Source organism: Lonchura striata, chromosome 24 (assembly GCF_046129695.1).
Source record: "Lonchura striata isolate bLonStr1 chromosome 24, bLonStr1.mat, whole genome shotgun sequence".
Taxonomy (NCBI): Eukaryota; Metazoa; Chordata; class Aves; order Passeriformes; family Estrildidae; genus Lonchura; species Lonchura striata.
Window position 1 is genome coordinate 2214543 of NC_134626.1, and position 15038 is coordinate 2229580.

Sequence of the window (15038 nt, forward strand, 5' to 3'; positions counted from 1 at the left end):
CCCCACCTTTATTCCTGCAGGCACATCCAGCACTTTTGGCATGCCAGGGATAATTCATCATCTCCCAGGATGCTGCAGAGGTTTTGGCACTTTGCACCAAAGCTCAGATATTGAGCTAAGCTTAAGCACATCAATGATCCAAAAATTCTTGTGGTCTTTAGCAGAGATCAGCCCAAATCTGCACTGCTTTTAGACATAAAACTTCACTTTTTATGGCTCTTCAAGGATAATTCAATTTGTTTAACAGCAAATGCTGCGTGACCTCCAGGAGGTCGGCTGGCACATGCCACTGCTGGGAAACTGCAGAACATCCCTGCTGAAAAGTTCCTTGGAAAACACACATTTTTAAAGTTGAAGACAGAATTTGGAGCAGCAGAAAGCCTCCTTACATGGTGAGGGAAGCCAGGAACACGAATCCAAAAAAAGAACACCAGGAGGGAAGCACAGAGAACCCTCCCAGTGAAGGAAAGGAAGGAAAATATAGCCACACACTGAATTTACGGGAATAAAAATTGGAATAAAATGGGTTTTTCGGCAGAAAGCCTCCACATTTGGTGAAGCCAGGAGTTAGGAACACAAATCCAAAAAGAACATTGAGAGGGAAGCACAGAGAACCTTCAGCCACCTTCCCAGTGCAGGGAGAGGAATGAAAATATAGCCACACACTGAATTTACAGGGATAAACACTGGAATAAAATGGGTTTTTCTTCCTCGCATGACTCTGAAAAGGGAATTTCCATGTGCAGCAGTCCCGTTTTGCCCTCTGCAACACACTCCAAGGTCCTGGCAGCCCTGAGCACTGCCTCAGTGATTCCTTCCAAAAAATTCCACGTGGTTTGAACCAACTGGTGCTTGGGCTGCCAGCCCAGCTCTGCCTCATCCTCCCATTTCAGTCTAGGGCAGCTCAGCCCCAAACCAGAAATTCGGCCCCATTCCCTCCAAATTAAGTATTTTAAAATATTTATAACTGGCTGTCCAAGAGCAGTGGCATGCAGGGAATATGATTTGCTCTCTGCTCCATAATGAACAATATTTCAATAACTGTGCCGTGCTCAAGGTGTGAAAACCTCACTAAAATACAGACATTTGTGGCATTTAAATTGAATTCTACAGAAATGAGTCTGGCTTGATTGTGGCACTGCAACTGTGCATGGTGTTATATCTCACTCCATGCACAGCTAACCTAGAAAAAATATTATTCTTGCAGGGAAGCCAAATAAATGGGTGATTTTTAGAGTCCCAAGACCTTACAATTTCTTTTCCTCAATTCTTCTCCTCAATTTCTTTCCCTCAATTTCCTCAGAAAGGGTTTGAAATAGAACTGGGCAAAACAAGCAAAGCATTTTAGCCACACTGAGACTCCCCTGTCTTTTCTCTTTGCTCTGCTCCCTGTGTTATTTAGTAAATTATTTATGTGCCCATATTTCAATCTCCCAGGTGTTAATGAATCTATTCCTGCAGCTGTCCCAAGGGAACCTCAAAAAAAGCATCTCTGCCAGAAAAACATGGAAGTCACAGCACAAAGGGACAGGTCACCACAATCCTGACCTGAACCCACATTCCCAATGCCCCAGTTCCAAAACAATAAATATTAACAAGCTCCCATAAAATTAAGCAGCTCTTGAGAGCAGCTTAGGGAACAAAATAAAAAAAGAAAAAAACAACACTGTAAAAGCTTGTGGAAAAATTTCAAACAGCTGCCTGGGATTTGGCTTTCCCCAGGGTGCAATTATCCCCCAAATTCTGGGCAGGACACTGAAAATGGCTCTCAGGGATGGCACCTGGGCAGGGATGGGAATCCAGAGCTGCTCCTGGTGCTGCTCAGAGCTCCAAAAATCCATCCCAGGCTGCAGGACACCCCAGGAAAAACTGGGCTCAGACCTCCTGCCTTCACACCAGGTAATAAATTCCACCCACACTGCAAATTCAAAGTATAACTGGACTTACAAGTTTGTTTAGGTATTAAAAGAGAGATTCCCAACTTGTCACAAAGTGCCATAAATGAAATCCTCCAAATGAAGGAACAGGGAGTTTTTGGATGGGTGTCCCTATTGGGATTGTGGTCTCTCTTTAAAGATTTGCACCACACAGAGTGAAAAATCTGTGTTTTCACCACGGGAAGGGTTTTTCAGCAGAGAAATAAACAAGTTTTTGGTAATAAATGCAATCCCTCAGCCCCACATTCGTGTGTAGGCATGGATTTGCCATTCCAAGCTAAACTACAACACATTTTTTTCTACTATTTCACTTAGAAAAATAGCAGTTTTAGCACAGATTGCAGGGCTGATGGATTCTAGTGTCCACAGAAACACGGACAGCCAACCTCCCTAGTTTCAGGAGTGCTGAGGGAAAGGCAGAGATGTTATTTCATTTATTCTTGTGCTCCTGAAGAACTGCGAACACAAAGAAAACTGCTCAGGGACTCACCCGTGTACCTGACACAGATCTTGGGGTTTCTTTATCATAGGTCCAATTCAGAGCATCCTTAGAAGATCCAGGAGGACACAGGAATTCTGTATTCCAGGAGGAATAGAAGCTTTTCCCACCAACTCCTTGTCCCTCATCCAACAAAACACATTTGCCAGCAGCTCTTCAAGACATTTAAAGGGAAATAAAAATTACAGAGCACTAAAGAAACCCAAACCATTCAGCTGAAACATTCAAAAACTGCCAGGAATGCACCAAGAAATGGTGCTCCTCCAAATATTCCTCATGGAAACATTATCCAGGAGCTGGAAAAATCCCCAGGGAGCTTGTTCTGGGAGGGGCCCCATGGAATTCTTCACCTGCCCAGCTCTGCCTGTTTGGTTTCCCACCTCCCACTCTCTGAAAAGTCATTTCAGCAACCTGAGAGAAACAGCTCAGATAAAAGGGGTTGGGATTTTGTGCATCACAGGGAGAGAAATCAACCTTTTCCATATGCAAAGGGAGAGCAAAATGCAAAATTTCCTTCCAAAAGCTGCACCAGCCCAACTAAATTTGACTTCTAAATGAGAATTGGATGGGATTCCACAAGGGTTTGGGGTTGGGAGGGATTTGAAAACTCAACCCAGGCTGCTCCAACCTTGATTTGGACATTTCCAGGGATGGGGCAGCCACAGCTTTTCTGGGAAATCCATCCCAGGGAAAAAAAAAAAAATCCCACCCAAAAATCCCCTCTAAACCTCCCCTCTGTCCCATCCCAGAGCCCTGGCACCTCGTGCTCTCAGAAATGTTTATAAATTTGCTATTTGTAGCTTAAAATCCAAAATCCAACAGAACTCCAGCCTTAAATTTTCCAGGGAATTGATCTGAAAAAAAGTGGGGAAATTTCTTCTTTTTAAAGAACACATTTACCCCAAGAAGGCTGAGTTTGAAATTGGAAAGAAATTGTAAATTTTCCATATTAGTGGAGTTGTTAGTGGCAGATTTTTAGGAATCTGAGCATATTTTTAAGAACCACAGCAGATTCTTGGGAATCAGAGCAGATTTTAAGGAATCAGAGAAGTTTTTTTTAGGAATCAGAGCAGAGTTTTCGCAATCAGAGCAATTTTTTTAGGAATCACAGTAGATTTTTAGCAATCACATTAGATTTTAAGCAATCAGAGCAGATTTTTAGGCATTGGAGCAGTTTTTTAGGAATCAGGGCAGATTTTTAGGAATCAGAGCAGTTTTTTAATGAATCAGAGCCATTTTTTAAGAACCACAGCAGGTTTTTTTAGCAATCAGAGCAATTTTTTTAGGAATCAGGGCAGATTTTTAGCAATCAGAGCAGTTTCTTAGGAACCACAGCAGGTTTTTTTTTAGGAATCAGAGCAGTTTTTCAGGCATCACATCAGAATTTTAAGGAATAGGAGCAGTTTTTCAGCAATCAGAGCAGTTTTTCAGGAATCACAGCAGATTTTCAGGAGTTAGGCTCTGAACTGACACAAGCTGAGCCAACGCTGAAACACAAACCCTAAATTTTGATTTTTTTTTGCTGTTTTCTCCTCCAAACACAGATCTTCAACTCAGCCAATCCACCCTTTAATCCTCCCCAACTTCCTAAATCCGACTTTTTGCAGGAGGGCACAATAGCACCTCTCGGGAGTGAAACTCCACTTTGTCCCTCCCTAATTCTGAATTTATTGAGACATTTATCTGCTCCTTGGCACAGGCAGATAAGCAGAGCTCCAGTCCCAGTGGTTTTGTAATCTGGAGACTGCAGGGATTTGTTTATTATTTAAATTATTTATTATTTAAATTATTATTATTTATTAAATTATTATTAAACATATTAAATTATTCTCCTTTATTATTTAAATTCTTATTTATTTTTATTTAAATTCTTCTTTTTTTCTGGTCAGGGCTGGGGACAGGTGGGGATCAGGCACAGGCTCTGATCCTGGAGGGATTTTCCACCTTCAGTAATCCTGGGATCCCACGGCAGGCTGAGGGCAATTTTTTGGGGATAATTCCCCACTTTTCAGATCTCATTCCCCCACATCGCAGACCACAAGTAGTTTGAATTAAAAATAAAAATAATTTAAGTATAATTTCTTAATTGATAATTTATCCTTAAAAAGCCTTAGAGAAAAAGATACAGCTCCATTTGTAGTTTATTAAAGTACTGTAGAACTCACGGTTTGTGAAACTGGTAATATAGAAAAGAACTAATAAATATCCGAGTCTGAACAAAAAATACTGTGTCACGTATTTAATCCCAACCCTAACAACAACAACAAAATAAAATACAGTAAAAAAAAATAAAATACAGTAAAATAAAATAAAGAAAAAACACCCCAAAAAAACCCCACAACTCAACATGCAACCACAGATTTTTTTGGGAAATCTGTATCAGGGTGTCCCCACCCTCCCAGGGAAGAATTCCTTCCTTATATCCCCCCTGGCCCTGCCCTCTGTGACCCTGAAGCCGTTCCCTTTTTGTCCTGCCACAAACTCTTCCAAAAAGTCCCTCTGAGCTGGCTAAGCCAGACAAATAAACAACTCCCATTTCATTTCTCCGCCAAAAAATTACTCTGTGTAATTTTTTAAAAAGGGCTTTTGTCTCCAAAAGCTTTTCCTAATGATGAAATTACAGCACAGCAAGAGATCTGTCAGTTAGGATTCCTGTTTTTAACACCTCTTAGGAGTTAGGAAAAAATCAGAAAATCCTCTTAGGAGTTAGAAAGCAGCTCCTGAGTCGCCCTCAGGGCAAGGGTGAGAACAGGGGTGCTGCTCTGCCTCCAGAAGAAAAGGCACCAAATTATTCCCCTATTAAAAATTACTGCTGTCCTATTAAAAATGACCCCACTGAGCTCTCAAACTGGATTCCTACTACTCCAAATCCCATTTTCCCACTGGTTTTTCAACCAAGAAAACCAATTTTTAGCTGCAGCTCCGAGTGCAGATGGCAAGGAAGCTCTTGGCTGATACCAAAGGAATGTTTAAGAAGCCACTCCTTGGAGTAGTCCCTGAAGAAGAATAATCAGAGGAGAATTAGTGCACACAATGGAAAGAATGAGGGTTTGAACCTCACCCAAAGGGTGGCAGAACAGACACACTCTGCTGCTGGGGGAATGGAGCAGGGAAACCACAAGGAGAAGGAATTTTGATCCAGTTCTGGACAGATGATGTCTTTAGGATGGTTCAGTTCCTCACTGAAACTCTCCTGCTGCAGCATCACATCCCAAACTGGAAGAGCAAAGCCTCACACAGCACGTTATTATACAGAAAATTAAACACATGGGAATGCCTGGATCCTCCACATTCATCCTTTCGTGCTTCTGGAAGTTACTGATTGTGTTTTACAAGCAAAGCTCTGGAAATACCAAATATTGAAAAGCAGACAGAAAGGAATTCCTCTTGTAGGATCTGTCACACGGATTCCTGATGAATCATTTGGATCCCACACAGCTGTCACCGTTTCAGTCATGAGAGCCCAGGCATCACAAGCTACACTTTATTTTTAGATGTGTTCATTAGCTGTCATTTTTTTAATCATCACAGAATTAACAGAATTCTGTGTTCCTGCGAGGACGTGTGAGAACCAACACTGTCAGTGATGGGAAATGACCTCTGAGCTTTGCCCTGAGGAAAGAATCAGTGGCTGGAATTAATTAAATCAGCTGATGACACAGCTCCCTGTCTATAAAAACACACCTCAAACATCACCTCTCCTAAATTTCGCTGCTGGGGGATGCTGTCACACGTATGAGGCTGACCCTGTCACGTCCCTGCTCGCTTTCCCACCAACCTGAATAAAAACAGAAGCTACAAAAGCACTTCCAAGGGTTGAGCATCAATGCCAGGGCACAGCTGGACATCCTGCATCTTAAAATCAGCATTATGGCTGCAGGAGGAAAGCAGAGTAAAGGCAGGGCCATCCCTCCGTGGGTCAGGGAATGGAAGTGGCAGAGCAGTAAATTAAATTGTAAGCAAATCTCAGAGGGGAATGTCACCCTCCTACAGCTCCTCCTGCACCTTTTCCAAGCAGCAAAGAGCACAGGGCTTTAATTCCACGACCCAGCTCCATCCCAACCCTCAGCCACTGCATCTTTCCCAGTTGGAAAGCATTCAGCACATCCAGTGTTTGTGAGCACATGATTTATTCCATTATTTCGGGATCCAGGAAAGGCCGTGCCTTAATTACAACAGCATGTGCAGAATTGCAAGGAGCCAGCTCCCTCCAATCCTCCAGGAAAACATTTGTTTTCCTAACACAACCAGTGCTTTTCACATTTCACAGTGAAAAATTTAGGGATTTAGGGACTGCCCTAAAGTGACCAAGCCAAATCCCACCTTGGGAAGGACATCAGGACACCACAGGGACACCCAGAATGTCCCTGCAGCTCCACTTCCAGAACATCCAGGCAAGAGCTGCTCTGGAGGAGATTTTCAGGCACATAAGGGAGAAATTAGAGAGCCACAGCTCTGTTATGGTTTGTGGCAACAGCAGCTGGAATTGCCTGTTTGCAACAATTAAAAGGCTGGAGCTGTGCCAGGGGACTTGGGTTGGATTTTGGAAAAGGTTCTTCCCCCAGAAGGTTCTGGGGCACTGACCAGGCTCCCCAGGGGATGGGCACGGCCCCGAGAGCTCCAGGAGGGTTTGGATACCACTCTCAGGGATGCACAGGGTGGGATTTTGGGGTGCCTGTCCAGGGCTAGGGGCTGGGCTGGATAATCCCTCCCAGCTCAGAATACTTCATGACTCTACACAAAGTCAGTTTGCAGATGAGATGATGAAAATAAAGCCCACATTTGCTATTAACACTCAAATTCAGCTGAATTCACTTCTAATTTCCCCAAATATTTCAGGTTCAGAGAGGCACAAACACAAAAGGAACAAGACATAGAAAATAATAAATGCAAACAAAGCTCAGGAGTCGCAGGTCAGAGTCACTCTGAGCTGTCTCAAGGCCATGGATTTGTCACCCAAATGCTGTTGATTCAATAACAGAGACAGAATTTCCAGGTCTTGATCCCTGCAGCCCTTCATCTTCCATCATCACCTCCATTTCCAAGAATAACAGAAGTTTCACCCAGATTTTCAGGCTAGTAAGAAAATCTACTCTAGGGTTTGTTACAAACTCTGCTTCCTGGTCAAAGACCAAAACATCCCTGTGTGTTCAAGATGCCTCAGCACAGTTTATATTTCCTAATCCTAAATTTCTGTGGCACTGGGAATGATGCAGATGCTGCCTGAACAATCCCAGCCTCCTTCAGTGAAATCAAACCACAAACACAACTTGAATTTCTACGACAGCAACATGTCCCTGTCACCCGGGGAGGTGAAGGAGGAAAATTTACCATTTTTTAATTTACCATTTAGCAATAATTCCATTTATTTTGAAAACAAACATCTTGTGCTGTTGTTTCCCCCCCTCCAAAAAAAAAAAATGTTTGCACAAGTGAGAAAAACAAGAAGTCAATCCACGAACACTCCTGTGGTTAGAAGCCAACACTAACAACTCGCCACATCAGAAATCCGTGTCAACAAACAACATCCACATTCCACCAGGGATAAAAACCCAATCAGCATGAAAGGTTTGAGTCTCAGGGATAAGAAAGAGGCTGCACAACACATCCACGGATGCTTGGGGTGATCCATCTCACCAAACATAAAACCTGCACCTCAACACGGTGCTGTTTTGGAGTCAGGTCTGCACGAGTTTCCCACAAACCTGTTCCATTTTTATTTTATTTTTTTTTTATTCCTGGCAAGGCATTTAACTGTGCAAAATTGCCTTGCCAGCGACAGATGTGAGTACAAAGAGAAGCGATTTGCTACGAAAGGATTAATACATTTTGAAAGTTACTGTCTGGCAAACTGTCAGAGGGACTTTTATTGGTTTATTTAATTCTGGCTGTCGTTAAGCCCGGTGGCACGCAAGCAGGGAGCGGAACGATGGCAAACGCCCCCGGCTCTGGTCACCCAGCTGCCTCTGGCCACCACAGAGGTCATTTCAAAGTCCAGCCCTGCTCTCCTGCAGCACCCCCAGCTCAGCATGTGCCCTCGGAAGCGGGCATTTGGCCACTGACCATCTGTCACCCCTTTGGCCACTGACCGTCCCAGCTGCTGGCCCAGCACAGCCCACGGAGCTGTTTGACCACCAAGTGCTTGTCACCTGCTCAAACAGGGACTGTGTGACACCGTTTGACCACTGACCACCTGAGACATGTCTGACCACCGACCACTTCACAGCCGTTTGACCAGGGACGGTGACACCCAGGGGATGTGACAGTCGCTATCTGAGTGCAGCCCCTGCACCTGCCTGACCACTGACCACTCGTCTGACCACCAACATCTGACACTCATTTGATCACTGACCATCCCACACCCGTTTGACCTGGGATTGTCTGACCTCGAGGATTTGACAGCTGCAGTCTGAGCACAGCCCCTGGCACCGTTTGACCCCGGCCACTTGTCACCCATTTGACCACTGACCATTTCACACCCGCTTGGCCACTGGCCATTCCATTTAACCATTGACCATTCCACAACCTTTTGAGCACTGAGCCCTTGTCCCCCATTTGACATTCATTTGACCACCAAGCACTGGTCCCCGTTTGACCATTTATTTGACCACCAAGCACTTACCACCCATTTGACCACTCGTCCCCCATTTAACCACTGACCATTTCACACCTGTTTGACCACTGACCACTCATCCCCCATTTAACCACTATTTCACGTTCGTTTGACCACTGGTCCCCCATTTAACCACTGACCATTTCACACCCGTTTGACCACTGACCACTCATCCCCCATTTAACCACTGACCATTTCACGCCCGTTTGACCACTGACCACTATTCCCCCATTTAACCACTGACCATTTCACACCCGTTTGACCACTGACCACTATTCCCCCATTTAACCACTGACCATTTCACGCCCGTTTGACCACTGACCACTATTCCCCCATTTAACCACTGACCATTTCACGCCCGTTTGACCACTGACCACTATTCCCCCATTTAACCACTGACCATTTCTCACCGGTTCAGCCAGGACCGCCTGTCACCCGTCCCGCCCCCAGCTTTGCCAGCCGCGCTGCCCGCGGACAGTCGCCGCTCGCCCCGGGCCGGCGCCCCGCGGCCGCCGGGCCCGCCCGCCCTGCCGTGCCCGGGCGCTGCCGCGGCCTCCCCGGGCGCGGTGACAGCTGCGCCCGCCCGGCCGGGCCCGGGCCGGGGGCACGGCGGCAGCCGCGGGCGGGCCCGGCCGGGGGCACGGCGGGTCCCGGGCCGCGGTCGCGGCAGCCCCGAGCCCGCGGCGGGGCCGGCCGGGCCGCCCGCCATGTTCGCGGCGCTGCCGGAGCCCGGCGGGGCCGGCCCGGCCGAGCCCGGCAGGTGCCCCGGGGATGCTGCGAGCGCCGCCCGGGCCGCGGAGCGCAGCCCGCAGCGAGGGCCGGGGGCGCGGCCGCTCACCCGAAATCCTGGTCCATGGACTTGAAGAAGAACTTGTAGCTGTGCACGGGCCGGTTGCTGAGGACATTTTTGAAATCGGCCAGCGTGACTTTCTCCGGCGGCACGGGCAGCTTCACCAGGTACGGCGTCTCCTCCTCGTCGATGTGGTAGATGATCTTGGTCTCCGCCATGGGCGAGCGGCGCGGGGGCGGCCGGGCCGGGCCCGGGCCGGCGCTCGGCGCGGCGGTCGGCCTTGCCCACAGGAAGGCGGCTGGCGGCGGGGCTGGCGCTCCCTGCACTGCTCTCTAGCTGCCCGACCCGGGAACGGCAGCGCGCCCGCCCCGCCCGCATCCTCCGGCCGCGCCGCCGGCCCCGCTGCGCCGCCGCCGCCGCCGCCGCAGCGCTGCCCCGGCCGGGCGGGCGGGCCCGGCCTGAGCGGCAGCGGGGCGGCCCCGGGCAGCGCCCTCCGCCCGCGCCCGCCGCGGCCCCGCACGCCGCCCGCACACCGCCCCTGCCGGCCCGGCGGCGGCACGGCCCGGCCCGCGGCGGCGGAGGGCGCGGAAGGGATGGGGTGGGGTGGGGTGGGAAGGGGGGTAAGGAAAAGGATGGGGTGGGGATAGGGAAAAGCGATGGGAATGGGGAAAGGGGAGAGGATGGGATGGGAAAGAGGATGGGGAAAGGGGAGACGATGGGAATGGGGAAAGAGGAGAGGATGGGATGGGAAAGAGGATGGGGAAAGGGGAGACCGATGGGATGGGAATGGTGATGAGGAGAGGGGAGAGGATGGGATGGGAAAGAGGATGGGGATAGGGAAATGGAAGGGATGGGGAAAGGGGAGAGGATGGGATGGGGATGAGGAGAGGGGTGAGGGTGGGATGGGAAAGGGGATAAGGAAAAGGATGGCGTGGGGATAGGGAAAAGGGATGGGAATGGGGAAAGGGAAGAGGATGGGATGAGAAAGAGAAAGAGGATGGGGATAGGGAAATGGATGGGGTGGGAAAGGGGAGAGGATAGGATGGGAAAAGGAAGGGTTAAGGAAAAGGATGGGATGGGGATAGGGAAAAGGGATTGGGAATGGTGATGAGGAGAGGAGGGGATGAGAAAGAGGATGAGGATAGGGAAAGGGGATGGGAATGGGGAAAGGGAGAGGATGGGATGGGGATAGGGAAGACTATGGGACAGGAAAGGGGAAAAGGATGGGGATGAGGAAAGGAGAGAAGGGGGGTCCATGGTGCTGGTTTGAATCACCAGGAATCACCAATTTAGGGCACCTGAAAGAGTCTTTTTCAAGAGTTATTTATATTTAAATACATTTCTTTCCAAGATAGCCAAGCGTTTCTCACTCTCAGTTTTGCAATTAGGAGAATAACAGAGATTTCTATAAAAATATGAGTTTAGCTTTCTGTCCTACCAGGCTCTGCAAGCACCCTGGAGTGCTCCTGGCATGGGAAGTGCACCACAAATGCATGAGTGGGAAATTTCCCTTTGGTGGGATCATAACTCTGCCATGAGCAATATTTCCTGAGCTCCTGAGCTTTATGGAGTTCTTGCAGCATGAAACTCGGGCAAAACATTAACATTTGGTCCCCTCAGTTGGTACTTAAGGACCTCCTGGGCTCCTCAGGTGCCCTCCCAGAGCCTGAACCTGCTGAGAGCTGTTCTTGCTCCCTGAGCTTCTCTTTCACTTCTGACAGCTGGAAATAATAATTGTCAGCTGATTACCCCACAGCAGAGCCATCAGACTGGCTCTGGGACTCACAAAAAGCTCCCCAGAAAGCACAGAAGAGAGGAGATAACTTCATGCTGCAGTCAAAGCAGCAGCTAATCCAATTAAGGAGAGGACACAGGGAAGCAGGATACACCCCTGGCCCAGCAGGGCTAAAACCTCGTGTCCAGCACAGCTCAGGCCTTAACACTTCAGCAAAAAATAAATAAGAGGCACCAAATCTCCTGCTAACAGTGCTGTGCTCTCTGTGATAGAGGGAATAGTCCTGCAGGGAGCGGAGGGATAAAAGCTGCTCACCCTTTTCTTCATTTTCACAGCAGTTACCACACAGGGAATAAGCAATCCCTTTAAAAAAGCTATTTTTTAAAAGCCTTCCAGAATTACAGCAATGCCTGTTGCTTGTCTCAGAGCTCTTCCCATTCTGGGTGCTCAGCAGAGCTTCTGACCTAAACTACTGCCCCAAGATGTTCTTGGTTTAGGCACTTCTAAATTTTTACTGGAGAATCTCTAAAACAATTCTTGAACACATTACCTTAATATTCCATGGGGAAATAACTGAACCCTCTGGTCTTGGGCAAAAATTTGGCCAATATTTCACAAAATAAGGGTGTGAAAAGATGGGACAAAAGGGAAAACAAAGCTCTGAGCACCTGCCTAGAGGTGTCCCGGGTGGTTTTCACATCAAGGATTTCTCTGTAAAGTAACAAAATTTCACTTTGAGGATTGTTGGCAAGATTGGGATAGATGCAGAAGATGAACTAAAGATGGAAATTATCCCAGAACAGAATGAGAAGCAGAGAAAATTTCAACTTCTCCTGGATCTGGTCTGCAAGATCTGCAAGGTTTTATCCTTTTTTATTCTCCCTGTGTGTGCAGTGGACCTTGGGCAGTCACTGACAGGGAAATGGAGACATTAAACACTAGAGGGAAGCAAAAGACTTTGCAGTAACCTCTGCAAAGCTCCCCGGGGCTTAAATGTAATCAACATTTATTTGTGTTTTAGGTCCCCTGGACCTTTTATATCTAAACCTTTTAGATAGAAAAGATTGATGTTTAAATATACAAAAAGTTTAAGGTATACAAGTAAGAGTTTAGATTGCAGAACTGTAGGTTTGCCTTCATAACATGATTGGCTAAGAAAGCTCACACTGTAAGTCCATAAGATGAAATATTTAAGGATTGGGTCAAAAACATAAATATCCTTGTTGGCAATGTTTTATCCTTAAAATGTCTTATAACTAAGGGTCTTGTGACCCTCTGAGCCATTCAGTGAGGATGTGAGCTGAACTCACCCTTCCTGCCTGTGTAGAAGAAAAATAAATCTTGGGATCAAAACCAACTCAAAGATCTCTAATTCCTTCCAAAATCCCCCCCAGAAGTGAATTATCCCAATATCCTGCCTTGATCCTTGCAATCCTTGTCCCTGCAGGGTGCAGGAGCTTTTTCCATCAGTGTCCCTGGGAGAACTCTGCTCTGCCAGCTGGGGAAGTGCTCAGGGGCTGGAAGTGCTGCAGGAGCAGAATGTGCAGCAGGAACTTTGCAAGGTGTTAGTCCTGCAAGGAAAAGAGGAATTTGGGCTGGCAGGGAGATGTAAATTCCAGCAGGAAATGTTATCTTCCCTTCTGGACCTACCAAATGAAATCCTCTGGAAGGGCTGCCAGCCTTCCTCTCTGCTGGATGCTTTGAGCTCCATCTCCAGCTGCAGATTTGTTCCTTATACAACATTTCTGGAGAGCTGAAATTCCTCTGGGGGCCCCATGACCCTGTCAAATAATGATGTCTCAGGTGGAAATTTTATCGGAATCTCTGGAATAATTTACTGGATCCAATCTGCACTTTGTCAGGCACTTTGGGATGCTCTGAGATGAAACAATCCTGCACAGTTATTGGGAAGAATTATCTAATGCTGGCTGAGAGAACACCTCCAAAAGGGCAAGAAATAAAATCAGCCTGAGCTGGAAAGTCCATTTTATTCTCCTTTATTTCTTAAATGTTTGGAGAGTTCTACCAATGGTAAAAAATAAGCAACAATAATAATGAGAATTAATTTTGTTACAACAAAGGAAAGAACAAGATTTATGGAGGAAGTTCTTAGTCTGGAGAGTGTTCACAGAGCTGAAAAGAGGGTTTTAGTTGTAGTCTCAATTTTAACCCCTTTTAAGGTCACTGCCAAGCACCATTTCCTTATCCCACACCAAGAGCTCACAGTCCATTTATTACCCTAAATAACTTTGATTTCTCTGCCCTCATCGAGGCAAAGTTCTCACTGAGGGTAACTGCTGTACAAATACTGGGGAAGATGATTATTATTATTAATATTATTATTTTAACTAATTAAATATAAAATCTATGTCTCAGGAAACCAGGGAGACTGTGATGGGGAAAGAAGGTAAAGAAGTTTATCAAAGTGCAGCAATTCATTGGCACAGAGAGAAAATTACATTGAATAACCCAGGCCAAGTGCTATACACACATCAAACAAGTGTTCCTCCACAAGAGGCAAGTCCCAGATTGGGGAGAGAAAAGGACAGGGAAAACCAAATTGTTTGGGAAGAAGGAGCAGTGCTCCTGCCCAGCCCAGGGGGGAATTCCATGTGGAACCCTCTCATTTCCACAGATTTCCCAGCAGTGCCACAGACTGAGAATGCAGGATTCTCACCAGGATTTCAGGCAAACAGCCTTGGTTCATTCCTCTGCATTAAAAAATAACCAAAAAAAAAAAAATTTGCAGTTGTTTTTGGTTTTTTTTTCCTCTTGGTTACCCAACCCTTGCCTGGCTCTCTCTCAGCCAGAATTTTAATTTGCTAAATTACAGAATGGCTGCTGGTGGAAGCCACAGTGGTGATCTCCAGGCCAATCACACAACATTCCTCTCCTGAAGGAAAAAGGGCCAGAATCCCATCCCACCCTGTCCTCACCAGGGAAGATTATCCTGGGCCAGAATCTCATCCTGATCAGAGAGGATCATCCTGGGCCAGAATTCCATCCTGTCCTCACCTGGAAGGGTTATCCTGGGCTAGAATCTCATCCTGATCAGGGAGGGTTATCCTGGACCAGAATCCCACCCCATCCCCACCTGGCATCCCTGACCATTACCCAAACCCAGTGATCAAAGCAAAGATGAGGAACTCACAGAGCCCTTCCCAGCCCTTGTTTCAGAGAACATATTCATTTTTGCCCTCCTTCAGCTACTCTGCAGCCCAGGAGTCAGACAAAATGCTGAAATGCCTCTGGAGTTTATGAGTAACCCCACTCTGAGCTGTGCTGAGCAATTGGAGCTGGCAAGGAAAAACCTCCAACCTTTGACTCACAGACTTGAAAGGGAGGGAGAGAGACTTTAATGACAATTATTTGAGGCTGTGCCACCCTGATGGAATAACCAGCACAGCCTCCTGCACCTGCAGGAATGCAGCCTGGCTTTCAGGGCAGGGTAAAAATCCCTCTCT

At 47.0% G+C, this 15038-nt stretch overlaps 1 protein-coding gene across 3 annotated transcripts in view; it reads right to left on the reverse strand.

The window, feature by feature from the left end:
- The window catches only part of DVL1 (dishevelled segment polarity protein 1), a 58351-nt gene extending 48196 nt beyond the window's left edge, over nucleotides 1–10155 (reverse strand). Inside the window, exon 1 of one of the 3 annotated variants that reach the window (XM_077788104.1) lies at nucleotides 9888–10155. In XM_077788104.1, coding sequence (XP_077644230.1) covers nucleotides 9888–10057 — 170 coding nt within the window. In that variant the 5' untranslated portion in view covers nucleotides 10058–10155. The remainder of the gene's footprint in view (nucleotides 1–9887) is intronic. The other 2 variants (XM_077788105.1, XM_077788106.1) reach the window with 2 other exon arrangements.
- Nucleotides 10156–15038: the final 4883 nt, after the last annotated feature.